Below are 21,397 nucleotides of genomic sequence, written 5' to 3'. Positions count from 1 at the left end.
CCCCAAGCAACCACCTATTAGACCCAAGCAACTGCCTATCTGATCCGCAACCACTTGTTTTACCCTAACAACCACCTGTTTTAGCAATCTATTGGACAGTATAGGCACCACTGTTGCTCTCTTAAAGAAAATGTTGTCTTTTTTTGTCAAAACTCCAAAAGTTAATTCCCAATAACTGCCAGCCAACCGAAAACATAATACGATTACATCAGCAAGCCCTTAGTTTTGTTCTAATTAAAGTGTGTAAATCACTATGTCTATATAGCCTAGAGATGAGCGGCTGCATGTGTTTTGTCCCACAGTATGACGGGCATCAGTCCGACATCCACCCAAACCCTAAACATACTGTAACCTCACAGGAAGCCACAGGTTGTAGTTTTAACCTGCCACGGGTTAGTTTGAACCTGCCACACATGTTGGGAGCCACGGGTTAGTTTGAACCTGCCACACATGTTGGGAGCCACGGGTTAGTTTGAACCTGCCACACATGTTGGGAGCCACGGGTGAGTTTGAACCTGCCACACATGAAAGTCACTTAGAGAATGTCAGACTTAACTTCAGCGTTGTCCCCTAGCTAAAGGCTAATTGTAAATGAGCTCATCAGTATAGCAAATGTCATGCTAGCAAGCTACTTGACTGTGATTGGCCGATCGCTAGGCTGTAGGCTATGTATTAGCACACCCGGCTAACCAGCTTGTCCTATAGCGGCATGCTGGCCACCGCCATGCAAATCACAGTAATATTTTTGTCACATTCCATTAGCTTCAATGGTGACATGCTTTAACATGCTATGAGCAAGATTTCTCTCTGCTGTCATTGGCTGACCCCCAGTTTGCCTTCAGCTAATTGGATGACATATTTTTAACAGGTGACCATTGAAGTTAGCTTTGGGCTAGTGTCAGCCAACCAGCTGGCGGCTACCTGACCCATCAACATTAAACAGGGGGATCTCTCTCTCTCTCTCTCTCTCTCTCTCTGTCTCTTGTGCCGTTGCCAGGGGCAACCCCCATCCCCCTGACGACATGCCTCAGTGATCACACACCCACACACACACACACACACACACACACACACACACACACACACACACACACATAAACACTGCACACAAAATGCAAATATGTTCTATTAATGCAGTACTTATATAAATCATTCATTTATTCATCCTTCTCCTCTCCCTATCCATCTCTTCTCCTCTCCTCTCCTCTCCTCTCCTCTCCTCTCCTCTCCTCTCCTCTCCTCACGTCAAATGACAACTGTTGGTTATCATCATTTGCTCTATTAACTATTTACAGACCATTTGAGATCAGTGGTAGACAAAGTACCCTACCAGGCCTATTGAGTCAAAGTACCCTACCAGGCCTATTGAGTCAAAGTAACAATCAAGTTCAAGTACAATCTATTCAAGACTGATATTGGCCTTTCAACTATAGGCTACTATAGTAAAACATGTGAGTACTTTTTCTGATTGTACGTCCTGTGTCTTACTAAGAACAAAGGGTTTAAGTGGTTTACCAATCAATGTTAAATATGCCAAACTGATCATTTGGGAGTTGACTTATCTCTGCCATATAATCAATAGATCTAGATGTAGTAGATGTAGTAGATCAGCTGAAAGAGGTCTATAAATCCCAGCACAACAACGAATAAAATAGATCCATTATTTATCTTTAGAGCAATAAACTCCAAACCTCTGAGCATAGTAACAGCATGTAAACAGAAAAACAGGATTTCAGTCTTCGATGGCTATATGGTATCACTCCACCTCCCAAATCTGTCAACTCTAAAAAGATTCCTGTCATTTAACCCATTTAGGCCTGAAGAAATGTCTTCTAAATCCTGACAGTTTTCTGAAATACCTTTGTTTCTAGGCCTATATCACTCAATATTTCATGTCAAGAACCCCCAAAATGATCTGCAATTGGCCTCCGACCCCCATCTGAAAATATGTTGTTCTAGGGAAAGTATATTCCAAATTTGAGGCACATTTTCACGATTTTTCAAAAATAGCAGACCTACAAGCTCGTAGCGCGCCACTCGGTGGCGCGATATGAGCTTGTAGATCTGCTATTTTTCAATAGCTAAAGCATAACATAATGCTAACACCAAAAGGGGTTCCAGCCCAAAATGGGTTAAGGCTAGCTCAGAGTCAATAGGGCTATTTTTAATCTCCACCAGGACTGTGTGTGCATGTGCGCGAGTGCGTGCGTGTGCGTGCGTGCGACGTGCGTGTGTGTGTGTGTGTGTGTGTGTGTGTGTGTTTGTGTGTGTGTGTGTGTGTGGTAGGTTTGGGCAGGCTAGGTTACTACCCCAAAAGGGAGGCAAAAACGCTGGCATTGTGCTGTCTCTGCTATAATTGGCAGCTGCCAAATACAGTATACGGCAGAGGCTGTTACTTATGAGTGACACTGAGTGACATGTCCCTGACATATCTGGCATGTCACTGAGTGACTATTGTAGCGTGAAAACAAATGCCATGATGTGAAAGTGCACATACTATATTTATGTCCCTATTTGTGAACATAAATACATTGTTAAAATATGTGTGTGCGCGCGTGTTCAGCTATAATCTCAGAAATCAGCTGGAGTGATTTGACCGTGTACACTGGGAGCTTTAAAGGAGAATTCCATACTAAAAGGCTTTCTTACCTTTCTTTGTAGTTGTTACGTCCCCACCAAAGAGGTCCAGGTGTTATTTTGTGCAAAAGCTCCTTATTGGCTACACACACAAAAAACACCTGGACCTCTTTGGTGGGGACGTAACAACTACAAAGAAAGGTAAGAAAGATAAGAAAGCATTCTAGCATGGAATTCTCCTTTTAAGTCTTGGCCTATAACTAAACTGCACGTTGGATAATCTGAATGTATTTTTCCTTGGTATTTCCGTCTGTTAGTTCAGCAAGAGGAGCTCAGTGGGAGTTCTTTTCCGAGGTCAGAGAGGTAATAGAGAGCCTTTCCCTTTGCCGGGCCAGGTTTTAGAAGGCTGCATCTGAGATCAGTAGTTACTCCGCGTTGAGTCGATTCGGATGTCAGTCAATTTGAAGTATACAGCTCAGGCTAACATTGCAGGAGTTCATTTATCAAAGTTTCTATTGATTGCAGCTCAGTTTTGATATGGAGGAGCTCGGTACTGACACCATTATGCTGACCTCCGTGTTTGTCTTTGGTGTTGAGTAAACAGCAACAGCTCGCAGACGTGGCTGTGAGGCTGCTGCTACAAATTATGTTCCTCATTGTCCCTAGTGTCTCTCAAGTATACTCAAACAGGAACAGCGGAATACAATCTTAAAGTGAAATGGTTTAAAAGTCTCAGTGAAGGAGTGCGTCGCAGTCCCGCCCCTGGCGAGAGGCCCGGAAAAGAATTCCCTGTTCATTTTCCCCATAGACTTTTCAAAAAGTTTATTTTAAGACGTTTACGCCGCGGACAAAGCCAACTCGGCTCGTGACAAATCATGACAATAAACACAATGTCTTGGGCCGATCAAATACTTAGAAGGCAGGGTACAACACTTTTTGTTTTGTTTTTCTTCTTTCTAATTATTTGATCGTCTTTAAATAAAATGAATGGGGAATTATCTTCTGGGGCTCTCGTCGTCATGGAAGGGGGCGGGACTGCGACGCTCTAGTAGCCACGAGGCTATAATAACTCATTTAGCTAAGCTAGCAGCAGTCAAGGCAATCCATTATTAGGCTGTATCCTGCTGACAGCTGAACGTACGACTGAACGTACGAACATATAATATATAGTTGTAAGAGGTCAAGTTCACCACCGCGGAGGTTGTGGGTTTGAATCCACCCACCATGGTGCTTCCGGCTCTGTCCAGCGTCTATGTGAACACAATTGACCCATTTTCCGAGGAAGCTGTCTCTGCATGTATTTCTACGGGCTGGGCAGCACCTGCATGTCAGCAGGGAGTGTTGGGCGGGAGGAGTAGGATGATCGAAGGCTCCACGTCCTCCCGGTGGGGGCTCCTCAGTGGCAGCTGACTCAGTAGGATACGACAGTACGTCCTCCCGGTGGGGGCTCCTCGGCAGCTGACTCAGTATAGGATACAACAGTATGTCCTCCCGGTGGGGGCTCCTCACTTGCAGCTGACTCAGTATAGGATACGACAGTATGTCCTCCCGGTGGAGGCTCCTCACTTGCAGCTGACTCAGTAGGATACAACAGTATGTCCTCCCGGTGGGGGCTCCTCAGTGGCAGCTGACTCAGTAGGATACGACTGTACGTCCTCCGGGTGGGGGCTCCTCACTGGCAGCTGACTCAGTAGGATACGACTGTACGTCCTCCCGGTGGGGGCTCCTCACTGGCAGCTGACTCAGTAGGATACGATGTACGTCCTCCCGGTGGGGGCTCCTCACTGGCAGCTGACTCAGTAGGATACAACAGCAGTGACAACCCAGAAATGTGTTGTGGAGGAATTCTTTGGCATGCATATAACGATTAGTACATTGGGGAGAAAATGGGATAAAAAGCAAAATTATAATTATAATAATTATAATACAAAATTATAGTAATATAGTCAAACCAGGATCTAAATGTGCAGTCTAAAAAATATAATTGATTATAATGTCAATTTGTGATAGAGCTTTGTACAAATGTACAATCTATTGTTTTCCTTTTGAAATTTACTCTCAACATGCAGAACATATACTATCTAACATGATTTATTTTTAATAAATAGTTTGTTTTGTATACACGTTGAATATTTTGTCTTGCTCAGAATTTGCTCAGAATTTTATTGAAAGGATATCCCCTTGAGATGCAGCATCTCATTTTAGAGGGAAAAACATTACATACACAGGGGGGTCCTATACCCAGGGGAAAAACATTACATACACAGGGGGGTCCTATACCCAGGGGAAAAACATTACATACACAGGGGGGTCCTATACACAGGGGAAAAACATTACATACACAGGGGGGTCCTATACCCAGGGGAAAAACATTACATACACAGGGGGGTCCTATACCCACGGGAAAAACATTACATACACAGGGGGGTCCTATACCCAGGGGAAAAACATTACATACACAGGGGGGTCCTATACCCAGGGGAAAAACATTACATACAGTTACACAAATACACAGTGCGAGCCATTTGTTTATTTTTCTTTCTTTCTTTCTTTCTTTCTTTCTTTCTCTCTGCTTGTCTTTCCCCATCCATCCAAAAATGTTTGTTTATTTTTCTTTCTTTCTTTTTTTTAAACAGAGACAGACATGTCTGTCATGTCAATGTCCACATGCTATACCTGCCAATAATTACATCTCTCTCTCTCTCTCTCTCTCTCTCTCTCTCTCTCTCTCTCTCTCTCTCTCTCTCTCTCTCTCTCTCTCTCTGTTTCTCTGTTTCTCTTCCTCTCTTTCTGTCTCTCTCAGTAAATCACTAAACCTTGACAGCTCAATCGTTTTGGCAATGCCACACACACACACACACACACACACACACACACACACACACACACACACACACACACACACGCACACACACGCACACACACACACGTTTAATGAGGTCATCGGCTCTCTGTCCTTCAAGTGATTCTCTCGCTCTCATTATGCCATACAATATGTTGTGCATTTGTATTTTTCAAATATTCCAAACTTCCATACTTAAAAAATAAAATAATTCGATCTGAAATGGATGTCAGCGAACACACTACAGCCGTGGATGATGATGATGATGATGTTTCAGTGTGATGTTAAGAACCATAGAGAACACACTACATAGAGAACACACTACATAGAGAACACACTACATAGAGAACACACTACATAGAGAACACACTACATAGAGAACACACTACATAGAGAACACACTACATAGAGAACACACTACATAGAGAACACACTGCAGCCGTGGATGATGATGATGATGATGTTTCAGTGTGATGTTAAGAACCATAGAGAACACACTACATAGAGAACACACTACATAGAGAACACACTACATAGAGAACACACTACATAGAGAACACACTACATAGAGAACACACTACATAGAGAACACACTACATAGATAGAGAACACACTGCAGCCGTGGATGATGATGATGTTTCAGTGTGATGTTAAGAACCATAGAGAACACACTACATAGAGAACACACTACATAGAGAACACACTACATAGAGAACACACTACATAGATAGAGAACACACTGCAGCCGTGGATGATGATGATGTTTCAGTGTGATGTTAAGAACCATAGAGAACACACTACATAGAGAACACACTACATATATAGAGAACACACTACATAGAGAACACACTACATAGAGAACACACTACATAGAGAACACACTACAGCCATGGATGATGATGATGTTTCAGTGTGATGTTAAGAACCATAGAGAACACACTACATAGAGAACACACTACATAGAGAACACACTACATAGAGAACACACTACAGCCATGGATGATGATGATGTTTCAGTGTGATGTTAAGAACCATAGAGAACACACTACATAGAGAACACACTACATATATAGAGAACACACTACATAGAGAACACACTACATAGAGAACACACTACATAGAGAACACACTACATAGAGAACACACTACATAGAGAACACACTACAGCCATGGATGATGATGATGTTTCAGTGTGATGTTAAGAACCATAGAGAACACACTACATAGAGAACACACTACATAGAGAACACACTACATAGAGAACACACTACATAGAGAACACACTACATAGAGAACACACTGCAGCCGTGGATGATGATGATGTTTCAGTGTGATGTTAAGAACCATAGAGAACACACTACATAGAGAACACACTACATAGAGAACACACTACATAGAGAACACACTACATAGAGAACACACTACATAGAGAACACACTACAGCCGTGGATGATGATGTTTCAGTGTGATGTTAAGAACCATAGAGACATTTAAAATGCCTCAGATTCACATCTGGAGTGCAGTCGGTCTCACTGACTCTCTGACAAAACTGAAAGTTTTGTCATTCAAGGAGATGAGGGGACGATTATGAATAGCTGGCATTGTTTCAGCTATAGGCTCACTTCCTTATAATACATTATAGTCGTTAAAATGTGGCGCAAATCTTTGAATATACATTATTTCAGAGCGAACATTTTTTAACTCAAATCTTTGCTTCTGGGGGGGGGGGGGGGGTCCCTGGAAAAACATATTTTCAGATTGGGGTCGGCGGCCAATTTACATATAATTTTTGCTTGAGAAAACTCAGAAAACTGCCAAGATTTAGAAGGAATTTGTAGAATTGTCCTCAGGTCTAACTGGGTTAATTATAGTGTTGTAGAATTCAGGTCTAACTGGGTTCATTATATTGTTGTAGTATTCAGGTCTAACTGGGTTCATTATATTGTTGTAGTATTCAGGTCTAACTGGGTTCATTATAGTGTTGTAGAATTCAAGTCCACATTTTCATTTATGCAGTCTCGTCTCGGTCCTGCACATATTTTGACTCGGTCTCGGACCAAGAGACTCTTTCCCCAACGAGTCTACTCGAGTCACGAGTAGTTACTACAATACAATGAAATAATACAATACAATTAAATTAATTAATTATACCCACATTATGAGGAGCCTCATTATAAGAGAGCTGTCTGGTGCTTATAGACATCTTAACAGTGCAGCTCACGCGCCTGCCTGCTCTCCTAGAGTTTTCTGCATGGCTACAAAAACAAACTCGGTCTTGGTAGCAAATAAGTAGTGTTGTAGTCGAGTCCACCTACAACACTACTTAATTATGTTTATAATTTTGTTATAGTTATCTTGTTCAGCGTGAACGTTGTTTATGTGTACTTAATTTGGTATTTGATTGGATTACTTGCTTACTTAATGTATGTACTTGTATGCACTTTTGTACTTGTGCGCTTGTTTACTTGATTAGTGTTCTTGTATTTGTGTTATTATACGTGTGTAGTTACTAGTGTACTGGTGTACTCGACTGCTGTACTTGAGTATTTTGTTACTTGACTGGTGTAAGTCATTTGAGTAATTGATTGTAGTGACTGCTACACTGGACTACTTGTTTAGCATGATGGAATACTATAATTTGTGCATTCTTAATTTAAGTACCTGCATTTGGGTGTGTCTATATTTTAAATCTCTCTCTCTCTCTCTCTCTCTCTCTATCTCTCTCTCTCTCTCTCTGGAACATCTTGTCAATGTCAGTCAGGGTGTCTATTGGTATGCAGCATGTGTATTCCGCCCCACCCCCACAGCCCCTCTCTTCTCTTCTCTTCTCTTCTCTTCTCTTCTCTTCTCTTCTCTTCTCTTCTCTTCTCTTCTCTTCTCTTCTCTTCTCTTCTCTTCTCTTCTCCTGTTTCCTTCATTTAATTCCGTTGTAATCTGTTCTATTCTACGATATGTATCCTGTTCCACGCTGTTCCATTTTAAGTTAATCTAGAATTGTGTATTCTGTTGTACTATATTCTATTTCAATATAATCTATTATATTCCACTGTGATATTATTTTCTATTGCATTCTAATCTAATGTCCTCCAGAGTTTTATATTCTGTTATACTGTATTACATATATAGTATTACATACTATTATGTTATGCTGTGCTATATTATTCTCTACTCTATTGTAGTCTCTTGTTGCAATAGAATAATATACTATTCTATTGTAGTCTGTTGCACGCCTTTCCATTATATTCTGTTGACCAAAAACAGTTGATATATCACACATTGGCGCGCGCGCCGGTAGACACATGTGACTGTGAGCCGAGGACCCCCTGTTGAACACTCATGCTCTAGCTCTACACACTACAGTAGATGTGAGGACCCCCTGTTGAACACTCATGCTCTAGCTCTACACACTACAGTAGATGTGAGGACCCCCTGTTGAACACTCATGCTCTAGCTCTACACACTACAGATGTGAGGACCCCCTGTTGAACACTCATGCTCTAGCTCTACACACTACAGATGTGAGGACCCCCTGTTGAACACTCATGCTCTAGCTCTACACACTACAGATGTGAGGACCCCCTGTTGAACACTCATGCTCTAGCTCTACACACTACAGTAGATGTGAGGACCCCCTGTTGAACACTCATGCTCTAGCTCTACACACTACAGTAGATGTGAGGACCCCCTGTTGAACACTCATGCTCTAGCTCTACACACTACAGATGTGAGGACCCCCTGTTGAACACTCATGCTCTAGCTCTACACACTACAGTATAGATGCAGTGCTTCTTGCAAGTGTCTGCCTTTCAGCTCCCCCAGGGGGAGCTGCAGTTATTGTACATTTAAGTACAGTAACTAAAAGCAGGCTTTACGGGGGGACCCCCCCTGCTTAACTTAGCACTTACACAGTGTGACACCATGTGCTTCTGTTTTACGTGTACAGTATCTAGTAGGGGTGTAATTGTAACGCTACATTTTCACCAGCAATACGGCGATACGATACATGGAAGATATTGGTTAATTCATGGCGATACGATGCAATTCAATTGGATAGTGCAGGTTTTTTAAGGGAAACCTTTATTAATAAATAAGTGAACATAGTGATTCTCTGGCAAATACATGATGGACAGTGACAAGTGTAGCAACATTGAATGGAAAAGTATTTGCCGGTAAACCCCCCTCTTTGCTAACTTTCTAATTACAACGCACAAATACTTATCGAACTTAACTTATCAAACAAATACTTATGCCTCAAACTATTAAATCGGAATATTGATTTGACATGCTCAAAATGTTTTCATTTTTGCTGTCCTCAACCAGAGAGAAACGATTGGAATAAACGTTCACATGCTGATATTTTCACCCCCTGTGTATATTAGACTGTCTATTGTCTGTGATTTGGGATATTGTACTATTGTGATAAAGTGTAAAATATTAATATCGGATTGGGAAAAATCGGGATCAAATGATATAATCCAACTATCGGGAGCAATGCTTTTTTATCGGGAAACCCCTACTGTCAACCATGAAAATTCCCTTTGATCAAACATTTGCAACTTCATACTTACATACGTGACATCTGGCAGTACTGCCAGATGTCACGTGGCGTGCTGTTTTTTACGCCATTAAAGGTCCTGTCAGCATCTGCTTTCCATGTTGTTTTTGTAGTGTTTTTGGACCTTATTGTGAAGTAATGTGTTGAAGTAATGTGTTTCCTGTATTCCATCGTAGTTGTTACCTGTCTTGAAGTGTGTTATTGTATCTTATTTTGAAGTTTTGAAGGGTAATGTGATTCCTGTCTTCCATTGTAGCGCTTACCTGCCTTGCCTCACCTTCTCTGATTTGTGGTTCATTAATTGTATCACCTGTGTCTTGTTTCCCCCAGCCAATGCATGTGCTGATTTATTTGAGTTCACCTGTGTCCTGTTCTTGTGCCTATTTAAGCCCTGTGTTTGGCTGTGTTCTTTGTTGGATAATTGCTTTGTATCTGTTCTTGTTTGCTACCGTGTTGCTCTAGTCTACTGCAAACCTTTGTTAAATAAACTTCCACTTCTAGATCCTGACTTCCTTGCATGTGGGTCCTACTTGAAAAATATCTTGACAGGTCCATGTACTTGGCTGCCATATGACCTACTTTCCAAAAGCCAGAAAATGCATGCTAGTGCGACTGTGTTGGACATATTAGTGGTGCACACATTATGTACATTATCCATAATTGATGAACACTTGAACTTATGAACTCAATCCCACCGGCAAGTATTCAGCTCTGTTGGTTTGCTAGTTTTTGTTTTAACTTTTTTCAAAACATCGGTTTTGTAACTTCTTTGAAACTAAATGAGGAGTGCTCTGCTGTATTTCAGTGGGTATACTCCCCAGCCTGCTTATATTAACTGTAACTGTACACAGCTGGATAGCTGTTTTGCACTCTTTCATTGTTTCGTTCTGTCCCTCCAGTTCAGTGTCTCATAGTCATACTTTTAAAAATGCTTTCAAATTTCCTATTCAATGGGGAAACACAGTATTCATGCTTTTAAAATGACATTCAAAGCAAATACTCGTCAAACGTTGTATTCTATGCAAGGTACATTCCACTGAAATGCTTACTCTCAAACTTTGCATACTTGTAAAGTTACATTCTACTCAAAAACTAATATACTTTTAGAGGAACAGTATTTGTTCTAGTTAAATTATATATTCTATTTTCTATTAAATCATATTCTAACTGTCCTCTCCTCTCTCATCCCTCCATCCCATCCAGACGGCCGCAAACAGACCTTCTATTCTTCTACACCTTCGTCTCCTTTTCCCTCCATCACCTCCTCCTCTTCGTCGTCGTCGCCTCCGCCTCCTCATCCTCCTTTCCTCAACGTGCGGTTCGTCGTGCGGCCGGTCGACGTGACGGTAATGCCGGGCGAGCCCTTCCGGTTGGACTGCCGGGTCTCGGTGGAGAACGCCACCCCCTCCGCCTCTCCTCACCGCCTACCCAGCCCCTCAATATCCTGGAGGAAGGACGGGGTGCCGCTCGGAACGTTGGTGGACGACAGACGACGGCAGCTGGCCAATGGGAGCCTGTTGATCCGGGACCAGCGGAGGTACAATATTTAGTTTGGTTGTTTGTTTGTTTGTTTATGCATATAAAATATACCGGGTTTAGTAAGAATGCTATAGTTTCCATCCGTAGGCGCGAAGCAGTGCGTTTTGAGCTTGCAGATTAGTTATTCTTGAATCTGAATCCTGAAAAGTAACAGTTCCGGCCTCGGGGTCTAAATGGGTTCAAAGTTCAAACAACATCTTCCATCGAACAGCTCTCAACTCAAGTTTATAGCATATGACACTCATAGGACTGTCGCTGACATCTTCAACGCAACCAGACTCGGAGTCTTATCGCTTCTCAATATCAGGGGAAAGTGCATCACATCACCAGGGGAAATACTGTACATCACATCACCATGCCCTGCAGTTAATGTAAGATTAGCTGTCAATTATAATGACTGCATTACACTTACGTTTCACATCATATTCCGTCTAACAGACATATGAATGATATCCACGAACAGTTCCTTGTGAGGCATACTGAAATACTTTCCAACTAAAGTTTAGGGTTCATTTGCAGGTTATAACCTTGCTCACAACGTGTTTAATATTTCCCCTATATGTTTAACAATGGATATAAAAACATATTAAAATGACAGCAACAACATATTAGCCTATGTTGTTGCTGTCAGGCTTATATATCCATATTTGTATCCATGTTTTTTTCTGTAAATTATTTCCCCATATTAGTTCGCCATACTACAGCGTCACACAAAAGTATTATTGTGAGCTTGTAGATCTGCTATTTTCGTACACATAATTATTTCGGACCATTATCTATTTCCATTCAACCAAATCTATGCCAGACCCGCGGTTTCTCAGGATTCGTGCTTGCAACCTCCTTTGCCAACACGAGAAGTCTCGGGTTTATTTAATGTAATTTAATCCAGAATTAATAGTATTTTATTTACCGTTTTTAGCATCCATCGTCAGCCTCCGGTGGCTCCCATGGTGTGTAGTCATCGGATATCCAAAATCTCCTTGTGCATGCACACGCACGCAATCTAAAACATTTTAGGACTAAGATTGAGATAAAGGACCATGTTTATAGAGCTTAATAAAACATTAATTTGAGGTCACGGCATGCATAATAATAGTTCGAGGGGCAGATCATGGCCGTGAGCGAGCCTAGTGCGACAATGGATGCATTCTCTGGCACTAGCCTCACGTTACCGCATATGGTAATGGGAGGGAATGTGTTAATCCAATGTATTTGATGCTGCCTGGATTCTATTCTATTAACCCACTATAAGAGCTGAGGCCAATTCTACAAATGCCTTCTAGATCAGTAGTTTCTCACACTTTCAAGATTTTTCAAAAATGTAAAACAATAGCAGATGTACAAGCTTGTACATCTGCTATTTTCGAATAGCCAGCGCAAAAAATCTAATTCCCGGTTTTAATGGGTTCAACTCAATATCTGCATCACTTAATTTACAAGAAATCTATACGATTAGAGAACGTATAAGAATTGTTATTTCGGGTCAATGTTTGCCTGTTATCTCTCCAAATGGTACCAACATCAATACAGCATGGATTTTGTGGACAAAATCTTATCCAAAGATAACAAAACATTGTTTAGTTTTGGGTCTGAGAGGCGTAAATGTCATAAAACGGTGGTACCGTGGCTCAAATGCCAAATAAATAACGGGCCTTGACATGAAAAGGGTTCAAAACCACTGGTACACCATTGATTCCCAACCTTTTTATACTGAAGTACCACCTCAGAAAATATTTGGCTCTCCAAATACCACCATAAAAACTGATACCACCACTAAAATACTGGAGCGTAATACCTGCCCTTTTTGCTCCATTCCTAAAGCCAATAATGCTGCTGCTCTGACAAAACGAATCACTAATCAGCACAACTGATGATATTTCTAATGTGATGAATCCGTTCTCAAATCTTCTATTAACGGCTTAGGTGTGCTGTCATGCTCATTTCAGCACGGATGGGGATAGCCTATTTCAACTCTACACCTTATGGTAGTATATTTTCTACTCCACTGTATTCTATTTTCCAGACCACATCAGGAGGTCCAGCAGAGGCCGTTTGCGGATCACCAGAGGCCAGAGCCATACCAGGGCAGGTACCAGTGCCTGGTCTCCCTGGACGGAGTGGGAACAGTGGTCAGTCGCACGGCCAGGGTCACTGTGAAGAGTGAGTTATTAGGTTCCATTATTATGTGCTATTTTGCTCTATTGGATTACCTTCTATTACATTCTATTTCCCCTAAAGCAACTGCAGATGCATGGTTGTGTGTGGTGTGTTGTGTGTGGAGAGAGAGAGAGAGAGAGAGAGAGAGACCCTTCTCTCTCTCTATTTTTCCATTTGTCTCTCTCTCACCCTCTCTCCAACCAATAAATTCAACCAATCATAGACAAGTATTCCCTGAAGACCTGTTCAAATTAATTAGAGAGAGGAGAGGAGTGGAGGGGAGATCTCTCCTCTCCTATCTTTCCATTCTTGCTGACTAAGTCGCAAACGTCAGTTCGGGTGAACTGGTGGAGGGAAAGAGAGAGAGAGAGAGAGGGGGGGGGGGGGGGAGGAGCGAGGGAGAGTAGTTATATCCAATGCTAATCACCTTTGTGCTCGGACAATAATATGCTGAGTCAGAAGTGCACACGCGCACATGCATGCGCGCGCACACACACACACACACACACACACACACACACACACACACACACACACACACACACACACACACACACACACACAGAGAGATGCATTTTGATTATTAGTGTAGTTGCCACCCAACCACGTCAGTAGGCTAGTGACTCCATTCAGAAGGAATTTATTTATTTATTATAATTGTTGTTCTTGCCATTATAATTACCATTATATAGGCTACTATCATTATAGTCACTGATGTTTGATACTTCCCTTAGGAGAAACCATGCACTGTGGTTATGGTTGCTTTATGGTTTGTGAGAAACCATAAAACCTTTAAGGGTTTAAGGGTTTATGGTTTCTCACAAACCACACTTAATAATTACTACCATGCTCTCATGGTGGTGCTATAACAGCACACTTCACATCTTTCACCTTTAAAGCAGCTGCAAGTGATATTTTCTTGTTAAACAGCTCTATAGTATAGCTCTATAGCAGTGGTTTTCAACCAGTGGTCCTTGAAGGGATTCCAGGTGGTCCCCAGCTAAATGATGGAGAGTTACCAAATGGACGCTTATAGATCTTTAACTCTTGAGAGCGTAAACTGAAACCATTGGTTTCAATTTACGCTCTCAAGAGTTGCATAATTGTTAAACATCTGCATTAATAACTAACAAGAATTCTACACAATTAGAGAAGGTTATTTTGATCAACATTTGCCTGTACCACATCAATACAGCATGGAACGACAACAACAAAGGCTAAATGTCATCAAATGGTGGTCCGCGTCTCAAATGCAGAATAAATAATGGACCTTGAAAAGGGTTGAAAACCACTGCTCTGTACTGATCATTTTTATAGAGTGTCGCAATGGAAATGAATCACAATGCATTTTCCCCATAGGCATTTCAAAACGTATAAATTAAAGACCTTTTAAGTGTCGTACGAAGCCAACTCTTGTCGTGACAAATCATGACAACACACACAATATTTTGGACTAAACAAATAATTACAAAGAAGAAAAACAACAAAAAAAGTGTTGTAACCTGCTGTTTTTTTCTACTTTCTAATTCTGTGTTTGGCCCGAAGAATTGTGTGTGTTGTCATGATTTGTCACGAGTTGGCTTCGTACGACGCTTAAAAGGTCTTTAAATAAATACGTTTTGAAATGCCTATGGGAAAAATGCATTGGGATTCATTTCCTGGGCCACTCGTTGTTCTGAAAGGGGGAGGGACTGCGACGCTCTATAGTGTCTCTCCAACTCTTCAGTAAACAGAAAATAGATTCACAGGTCGCGATACCAATTTCATCCAATCAGGAGAAATAACTAAAATTACTCAATATTGGATTAATAAGAGTTTGGAAGTGATTAAAAAGAAAAATCTGAAAAACAAATTGAACTATAAAATTGAAGTTGAACAATTTACAACTCTCTTGAAAATGTATTTTCTGCTGGATAAAGTTATCAGAAAATGCCATACATAAAAATAAACTTGTTTTAACACGAACATATCACTATATTAAGTCAAAGTCACAGAATCTAAATGGATTACTATTTTCCCTTCATTGGCTTGTCATGAGTCATGCCATTTCTGCCGGTATTGGCCCTCTAATGTCTAACTCGCTTTTCTGCCATTTCAAATTAACTTCAAAACCACATTTACAACATTCTTCCTTACAAGATCAATGGAGTAATGTGATAAGTGTCTTCCTGAGCAAGACACTTAACCTATAACTGCTCCCCGAGCGCTGCACGGATATCGCTCAAAGATAATGGGTAAATGCAGAGGACACAAAAATACCCCAAAGGAGTGTGGACCAAATTATATAATAGCATATATCAAACTGTGTTTAGATTTATTATTTTTTTTACTTAAAATTTTTATCCCACGATTTTTGTAACGCTTTTTTTCCACCCGGTCGGTGTCTTATTGTCTAGTGTAAACTCCCTCAGCCAGGGGAGAGCAACATGTTTCCTTCTATGCACATGGGAAGTCCAAACCGCGCTTCTTTCCACCTGACAGGGGGGAGTTTCCCCGTTTGGACGTAGCACGTAGAAGGAACACGTTATTCCAACCAGCTCCTTTCCCCAACATCAGGCGCCCCGGCTGGCCAGGGGGAGGCAATGTAGAGACCAGGATTACTTGTCTTTTATTATTTTATTTTCAATTACGTTTTGCTTATACTAAAACTGTTGTGAATAATGAACACATTGACCCAAGATTTCAATTGGGGAAATTGGGGGCCGGGAACCCCTTTTGGTGTTTTAAACATTATGTTATGCTTTAGCTGTTGAAAAATAGCTCATAGCGCGGCACCGAGTCCCACGCTACGAGCTTGTACTATAGGTCTGCTATTTTTGAAAAATCGTAAAAATGTGGCGCAAATCTTTGTATATATTCTGTCACAGCAAACATTTTTTAACTCAAATCTTTGCTTCTGGGGGGTTCCTGGAACAACATATTTTCAGATGGGGGTCGGTGACCAATTACATATCATTTTTGGGGTCCTTGACATTAAATATTGAGCACCACTGATATAGAAACATAGGAATTTCAGAAAACTATCAGGATTTAGAAGACTTTTTTATTTATTTCGATGCCAGGCCTGAATGGATTAAGGGGCCTCAATAGAGTTCACCACCGGAAGTGCTTGCACTTCTGCCTATAGTGCCTATGGGCCCCAAAAATGTGAATGATGTGCTTTCTAAGCGATCTAGCTTTCATGGTTTAATTGATAGCAATCTGTAATTACCGTGAGAAATCCCAAACCTCACAAAATGTGGCACACGTGATCTCTGGAGCCATCTGATCAAATGTATGATAAAACTTTTACCATTTGCCTATAACTGGCTTCTAAAGTTAAAACCACACCTGTGTGAAGTGAGGGGTGCTCTTATCATCATACATCATCTCATGCTGGCCAATCACAATTTTCGTCCTCACTTTTCCGTCTTCACTTTTCTACCCTTCAAAACCCCTCTATCACAAATCAATGTTTGTGTTTACACAAACCCGGAAAGCTGGGCATAGGAGGGTCTAGCGCCCCTCAGAAATAAATTCAGAAAACACTGAAATCACCATAAATAATGGTAAATAAATAATCAGTCCAAATTTTGACTCATATATATTGTGGGTCCTCTTTTTTAATTTGACTCCGTCATAAATCCCAAATATTTCAGAGCACCTGTACCCACGGCTGACACAGTTCAGTCATCAAGAGTCTCACACACAACACAGAGGGTGAAAACATAAGAGAGGCGACCCGAGCATGACACACTCAGGCACATCGTTTTGAATTGTGAAAGAGCGATGGACACACATGTTATCCATTCGGCATCCCTGTAGAACTCATTGAAATAAAGAGGAAGTTGATTGAAGAAACCAAATGGTAACTCAGTTTTTCTCTTCTCTGCTCTGCTCTCCTCCATTCCTCCCCTCTTCCCCAGCTCCTCTCCTCCTCTCCTATGTTGCTGATGCCTCTGTCTCCTCGTACGTTGACGACATTGCCATCCTCCGATGCCTCGTCAGCCAATCGGCTCGTCCCGTGGCTGTGCGCTGGCAGAGGTGGAGTATCCGCGGAGATGATGGCCCATCCCCTGTGCCCACCGAGCTTGACTCCACCCCCTTGACCTTGGACCCCAAAGCCCGCCTGATTGTCCTGCCATCTGGAATGCTTCAGGTGTCCCGGGTTCGACATGAGGATAACGGCAGATACCGCTGCCTGGCGGAGGCTAATGCTAATGCAAATGCTAATGCTGGAAAGACAGAGGTGGAGTTCCGGGTGCTTCCTGGTGAGTACATTTAAAAGGACTTGCACTTTCTTCTAAAGTCTGAGACGTGTGGGGACAAGATTTAGCGGACATTTGACCTAATTTCTCCTTTCATTGTCAATGAAAGACGTGTGAAGGCAAAAGCTAGCGCCCCTCAAATATGAGTTCCGACCCCTAGCAGTAGAGATCATACCTGTACAAAACCTGACGACCCGAGGCTCGCTCTTCTTGTTGTTGTCTGTCACGCTGCTATACTTCCTTACTAAAGTCACGTGACGCAAAGCACGCCTCCCTTTAGTCAACAAAAAGTAGACTAACACTAAAACATTTCAGGTGACTAAAACTGAAAGTTTCATTCCAAAGTCTATCCAACTATAGATCCCGTAGAACCAGAGCGTTGCCACAGCGAAAATGCCTTTGGGAAACACGAAAAGTCAACTTCCTCACTCCCTCCACATTATGGCTAATGTCCATGTACACATTCAGATCATTCATTTTTAGTAGGATGCGTGTTCCACCTCACTACACATGTTGGGCACTGCTTACCATGGTGTAATAAGATGCATTACTGGCTGTGAATCACTTACCCTTCATTGCACTCTGTGTGCTTTAGTCAGCTGGCCATCCATGAGTGCCCATAGGCAGTTTTTATTGGGTAAATGTTCATCTATAAATCATTGGTCAGCTCCCCTTTTACTTTGGTTCATAACTATTACATGAAACCCATCTTAGAGCTTATGATCACTGCTTACATACTGAGTTTGGGAAAAGAGCCTTCGTGTACTCTGCTACTAGCCTGCATGGAAACCTGCAAAAGCAATTACACATATATTTTTAAAATGTCAGATATGTAACCACTCATTCACAGTTGTGATTCGTCCCTCACTACTTCCCTCCGAAGTAGTGAGGGACGAATCAGGGCCTAGTATGCAAATATGCGGCGGGTTTATCACTAGAGGCATTTTCTTTACTTGCCCCTTGGAAATGGAGGTTCCACAGACATCATGCCAGGCTACTTGTCCCTGGAGAGCAAGGTTAGCAACACATTTTGGGCACCGCTCGGCTTTGCACACACACAGTAATAATGAATTGCATTTTTAATAATGAATTGCATTTTTATAGCGCTTTTCCAAGTGCTCAAAGCGCTTTACAATGGTTCATTCATTCATACATTGGGAGGTGAAGCGGCGAACAGTCGACGCCAGCGTCCTCACTTCCCACCCCCAATCCAACCCTTGATGCTGAGTGTCAAGCAGGGAGGCACTGGGTCCCATTATTTAGAGTCTTTGGTATGACCCGGCCGGGGATCGAACTCCGACCTCCCAGTCTCAGGGCGGACACTCTAACCACAAGGCCACTGAGCTGGTAACAGATAGTGTCATTAGTGTCAGATAGTGTCATTAATTGTACTAATGTTACCAATCAACCAATCACATCAATACCCTCTGTAGAACCGGGCGTGGCCAGAAGACTGCAGTTCCTCCAACGGCCAATCCGAACCTCAGCTCGCCTCGGCTCGGACGTTGTTCTGGAATGCTCCGCCTCCGGTTTCCCCACGCCTTCCTTCCATTGGCTGAAAGGAGACGAGGTCATCGAGAGCAGGTTTGTCTGGATTCACCAATAGTGCACACAGTAAAGAAGGACATTTACTTGAGTACTTGTATACGAGTATTTGTGTTTTTGGATACTTCAAGTTCAAAGACTTCTTTTTCAATGCGATATGACACGAAGCTTGCATGTCTACTATTTTCACTATTTATTTTCGGTACTTTTTTTGCATACTAGTATTTTTAAAAGCAAGTATGTACTGTAACTCATGTACAAATTTGACAGAGCAACTTTCACTTGTATCTGAATCATTTATGACCAGTATATCTATACTTACCACACTTTTCTCTTCTCTTCTCTTCTCTTCTCTTCTCTTCTCTTCTCTTCTCTTCTCTTCTCTTCTCTTCTCTTCTCTTCTCTTCTCTTCTCTTCTCTTCTCTTCTCTTCTCTTCTCTCTCTCAGGTCTAAAAAGTATGTGTTGCTAGGCGGAAGCAACCTCCTCATCTCCACGGTGACCGTTGACGACGGCGATGCGTACACGTGTTTTGCGACCAACAGGAACCAGAACATTTCCTCTTCCTGTCGGCTGGACGTTTTGGGTGAGACACGTACTTAGAAGAAAGGGTCTTTTTGCACATCTACGGACAGGTTTGTCCATCTACGGACAGGTGCGTCCGAGTTATGAACTTAGAACTGAGACCAGATTCTACAAATGTCTATTCTAAATCCTCACAGTTTTCTGAAAAACCTATTCTATATCAGTGGTTCTCAAACTATTTCATTTCAAGGACGTGAGGAGTGTGCTCTTTTTGGTTTGATCTTCGGGCTAGACCCATAAGGACACCTTGGAGGTATTTTTTGAGGTATTGAAGTCATATAAACACTGGAGATCTTCAAATTTAATTGGAGGCCCTTAAACGGCGTAATTAAATCTGACTGGTGGTAATTAAATTAGGTCCTTTACTTAATTGACGTCCTCTCGGTTCAGTGGCTGCCCTTAACGATATGAATGCATATCCTTCTTCTGCTCCTCTGCCTGTCATTTGAGGTCATTAAATGTGACTTATTATTATTATTATTATTATTATTATTATTATTAACTCATTCAGCACCACAGCGCCATCTGGTGGTTGGCTCAGAGCGCCACATATAACGCTATAGGCAAGACTCTTAACTCTTTTTTTGCCAACTACGTGAATATATCCGTACCTCCCCCCCCTTTACACCATATACTGTATGAAGCGGTTAGGCCGAATATCAGCTTTTCACATTGGTCCGGTTGCGAGGCAACGCCTCCATCACCCCCAGCACAAGGGTCTTTGCACTCGGCCCCCATTTACCTCCAGTCAAAGTAGGATTTTCAAAGCCTCATAACTCGTAACTATCATGGTTAAAATGGAGGTTGAAGTTACAATGGGTTTGCAGCTAAAATGAATTTCAAATATCTAAATACTGAATGGAGTCATTTAAAAACTGTCTGGGGTGTTCACATAAGCCTGCGAGTAGATGAAATATCCCGTTAATGGGATAGCACTCCACCAGGTGTGGCACCATGCAGGACACCCGATGGAGATGTTTAACTCAAATCTTTATTAGAAGTCCTTGTATGTAGGTTTATGTAGGTCCGTACAGAGGTCGTTGAACAGGAATTTAATAGAGTAATTTAAACTGAATTTAAATCAGTTAATTCAATATAGTTTAAATTCCTCTCCTCTCCTCTCCTCTCCTCTCCTCTCCTCTCCTCTCCTCTCCTCTCCTCTCCTCTCCTCTCCTCTCCTCTCCTCTCCTCTCCTTTCTTCACAAGCGTTTCTGGATTAAGTTGATAATCTCCCCTGTAATCCGGGATTACAGCGAGATTATCTGACAAACAGACGTGTTAGCTTGATTTGATTTGTGTGCAAAGGACAGACAGACAGACAGACAGACAGACAGACAGACAGACAGACAGAC

At 41.9% G+C, this 21,397-nt stretch overlaps 1 protein-coding gene across 1 annotated transcript in view; it reads left to right on the top strand.

Annotated features, from left to right (window-relative positions):
* The window catches only part of dcc (DCC netrin 1 receptor), a 107,951-nt gene that overhangs the window by 38,607 nt on the left and 47,947 nt on the right, over nt 1–21,397 (top strand). Inside the window, exons 5-9 of the mRNA XM_080755627.1 lie at nt 11,178–11,511; nt 13,537–13,673; nt 17,576–17,920; nt 19,351–19,501; nt 19,910–20,046. Of these exons, the coding sequence (XP_080611753.1) occupies nt 11,178–11,511; nt 13,537–13,673; nt 17,576–17,920; nt 19,351–19,501; nt 19,910–20,046 (1,104 nt within the window). The remainder of the gene's footprint in view (nt 1–11,177; nt 11,512–13,536; nt 13,674–17,575; nt 17,921–19,350; nt 19,502–19,909; nt 20,047–21,397) is intronic.

The sequence above is a fragment of the Protomyctophum bolini genome (assembly GCF_963924005.1).
Source record: "Protomyctophum bolini genome assembly, chromosome: 22".
Taxonomy (NCBI): domain Eukaryota; kingdom Metazoa; phylum Chordata; class Actinopteri; order Myctophiformes; family Myctophidae; genus Protomyctophum; species Protomyctophum bolini.
The sequence above is the reverse complement of the archived record's forward strand: the minus strand, read 5'-3'. Positions and strand labels throughout refer to the sequence as shown.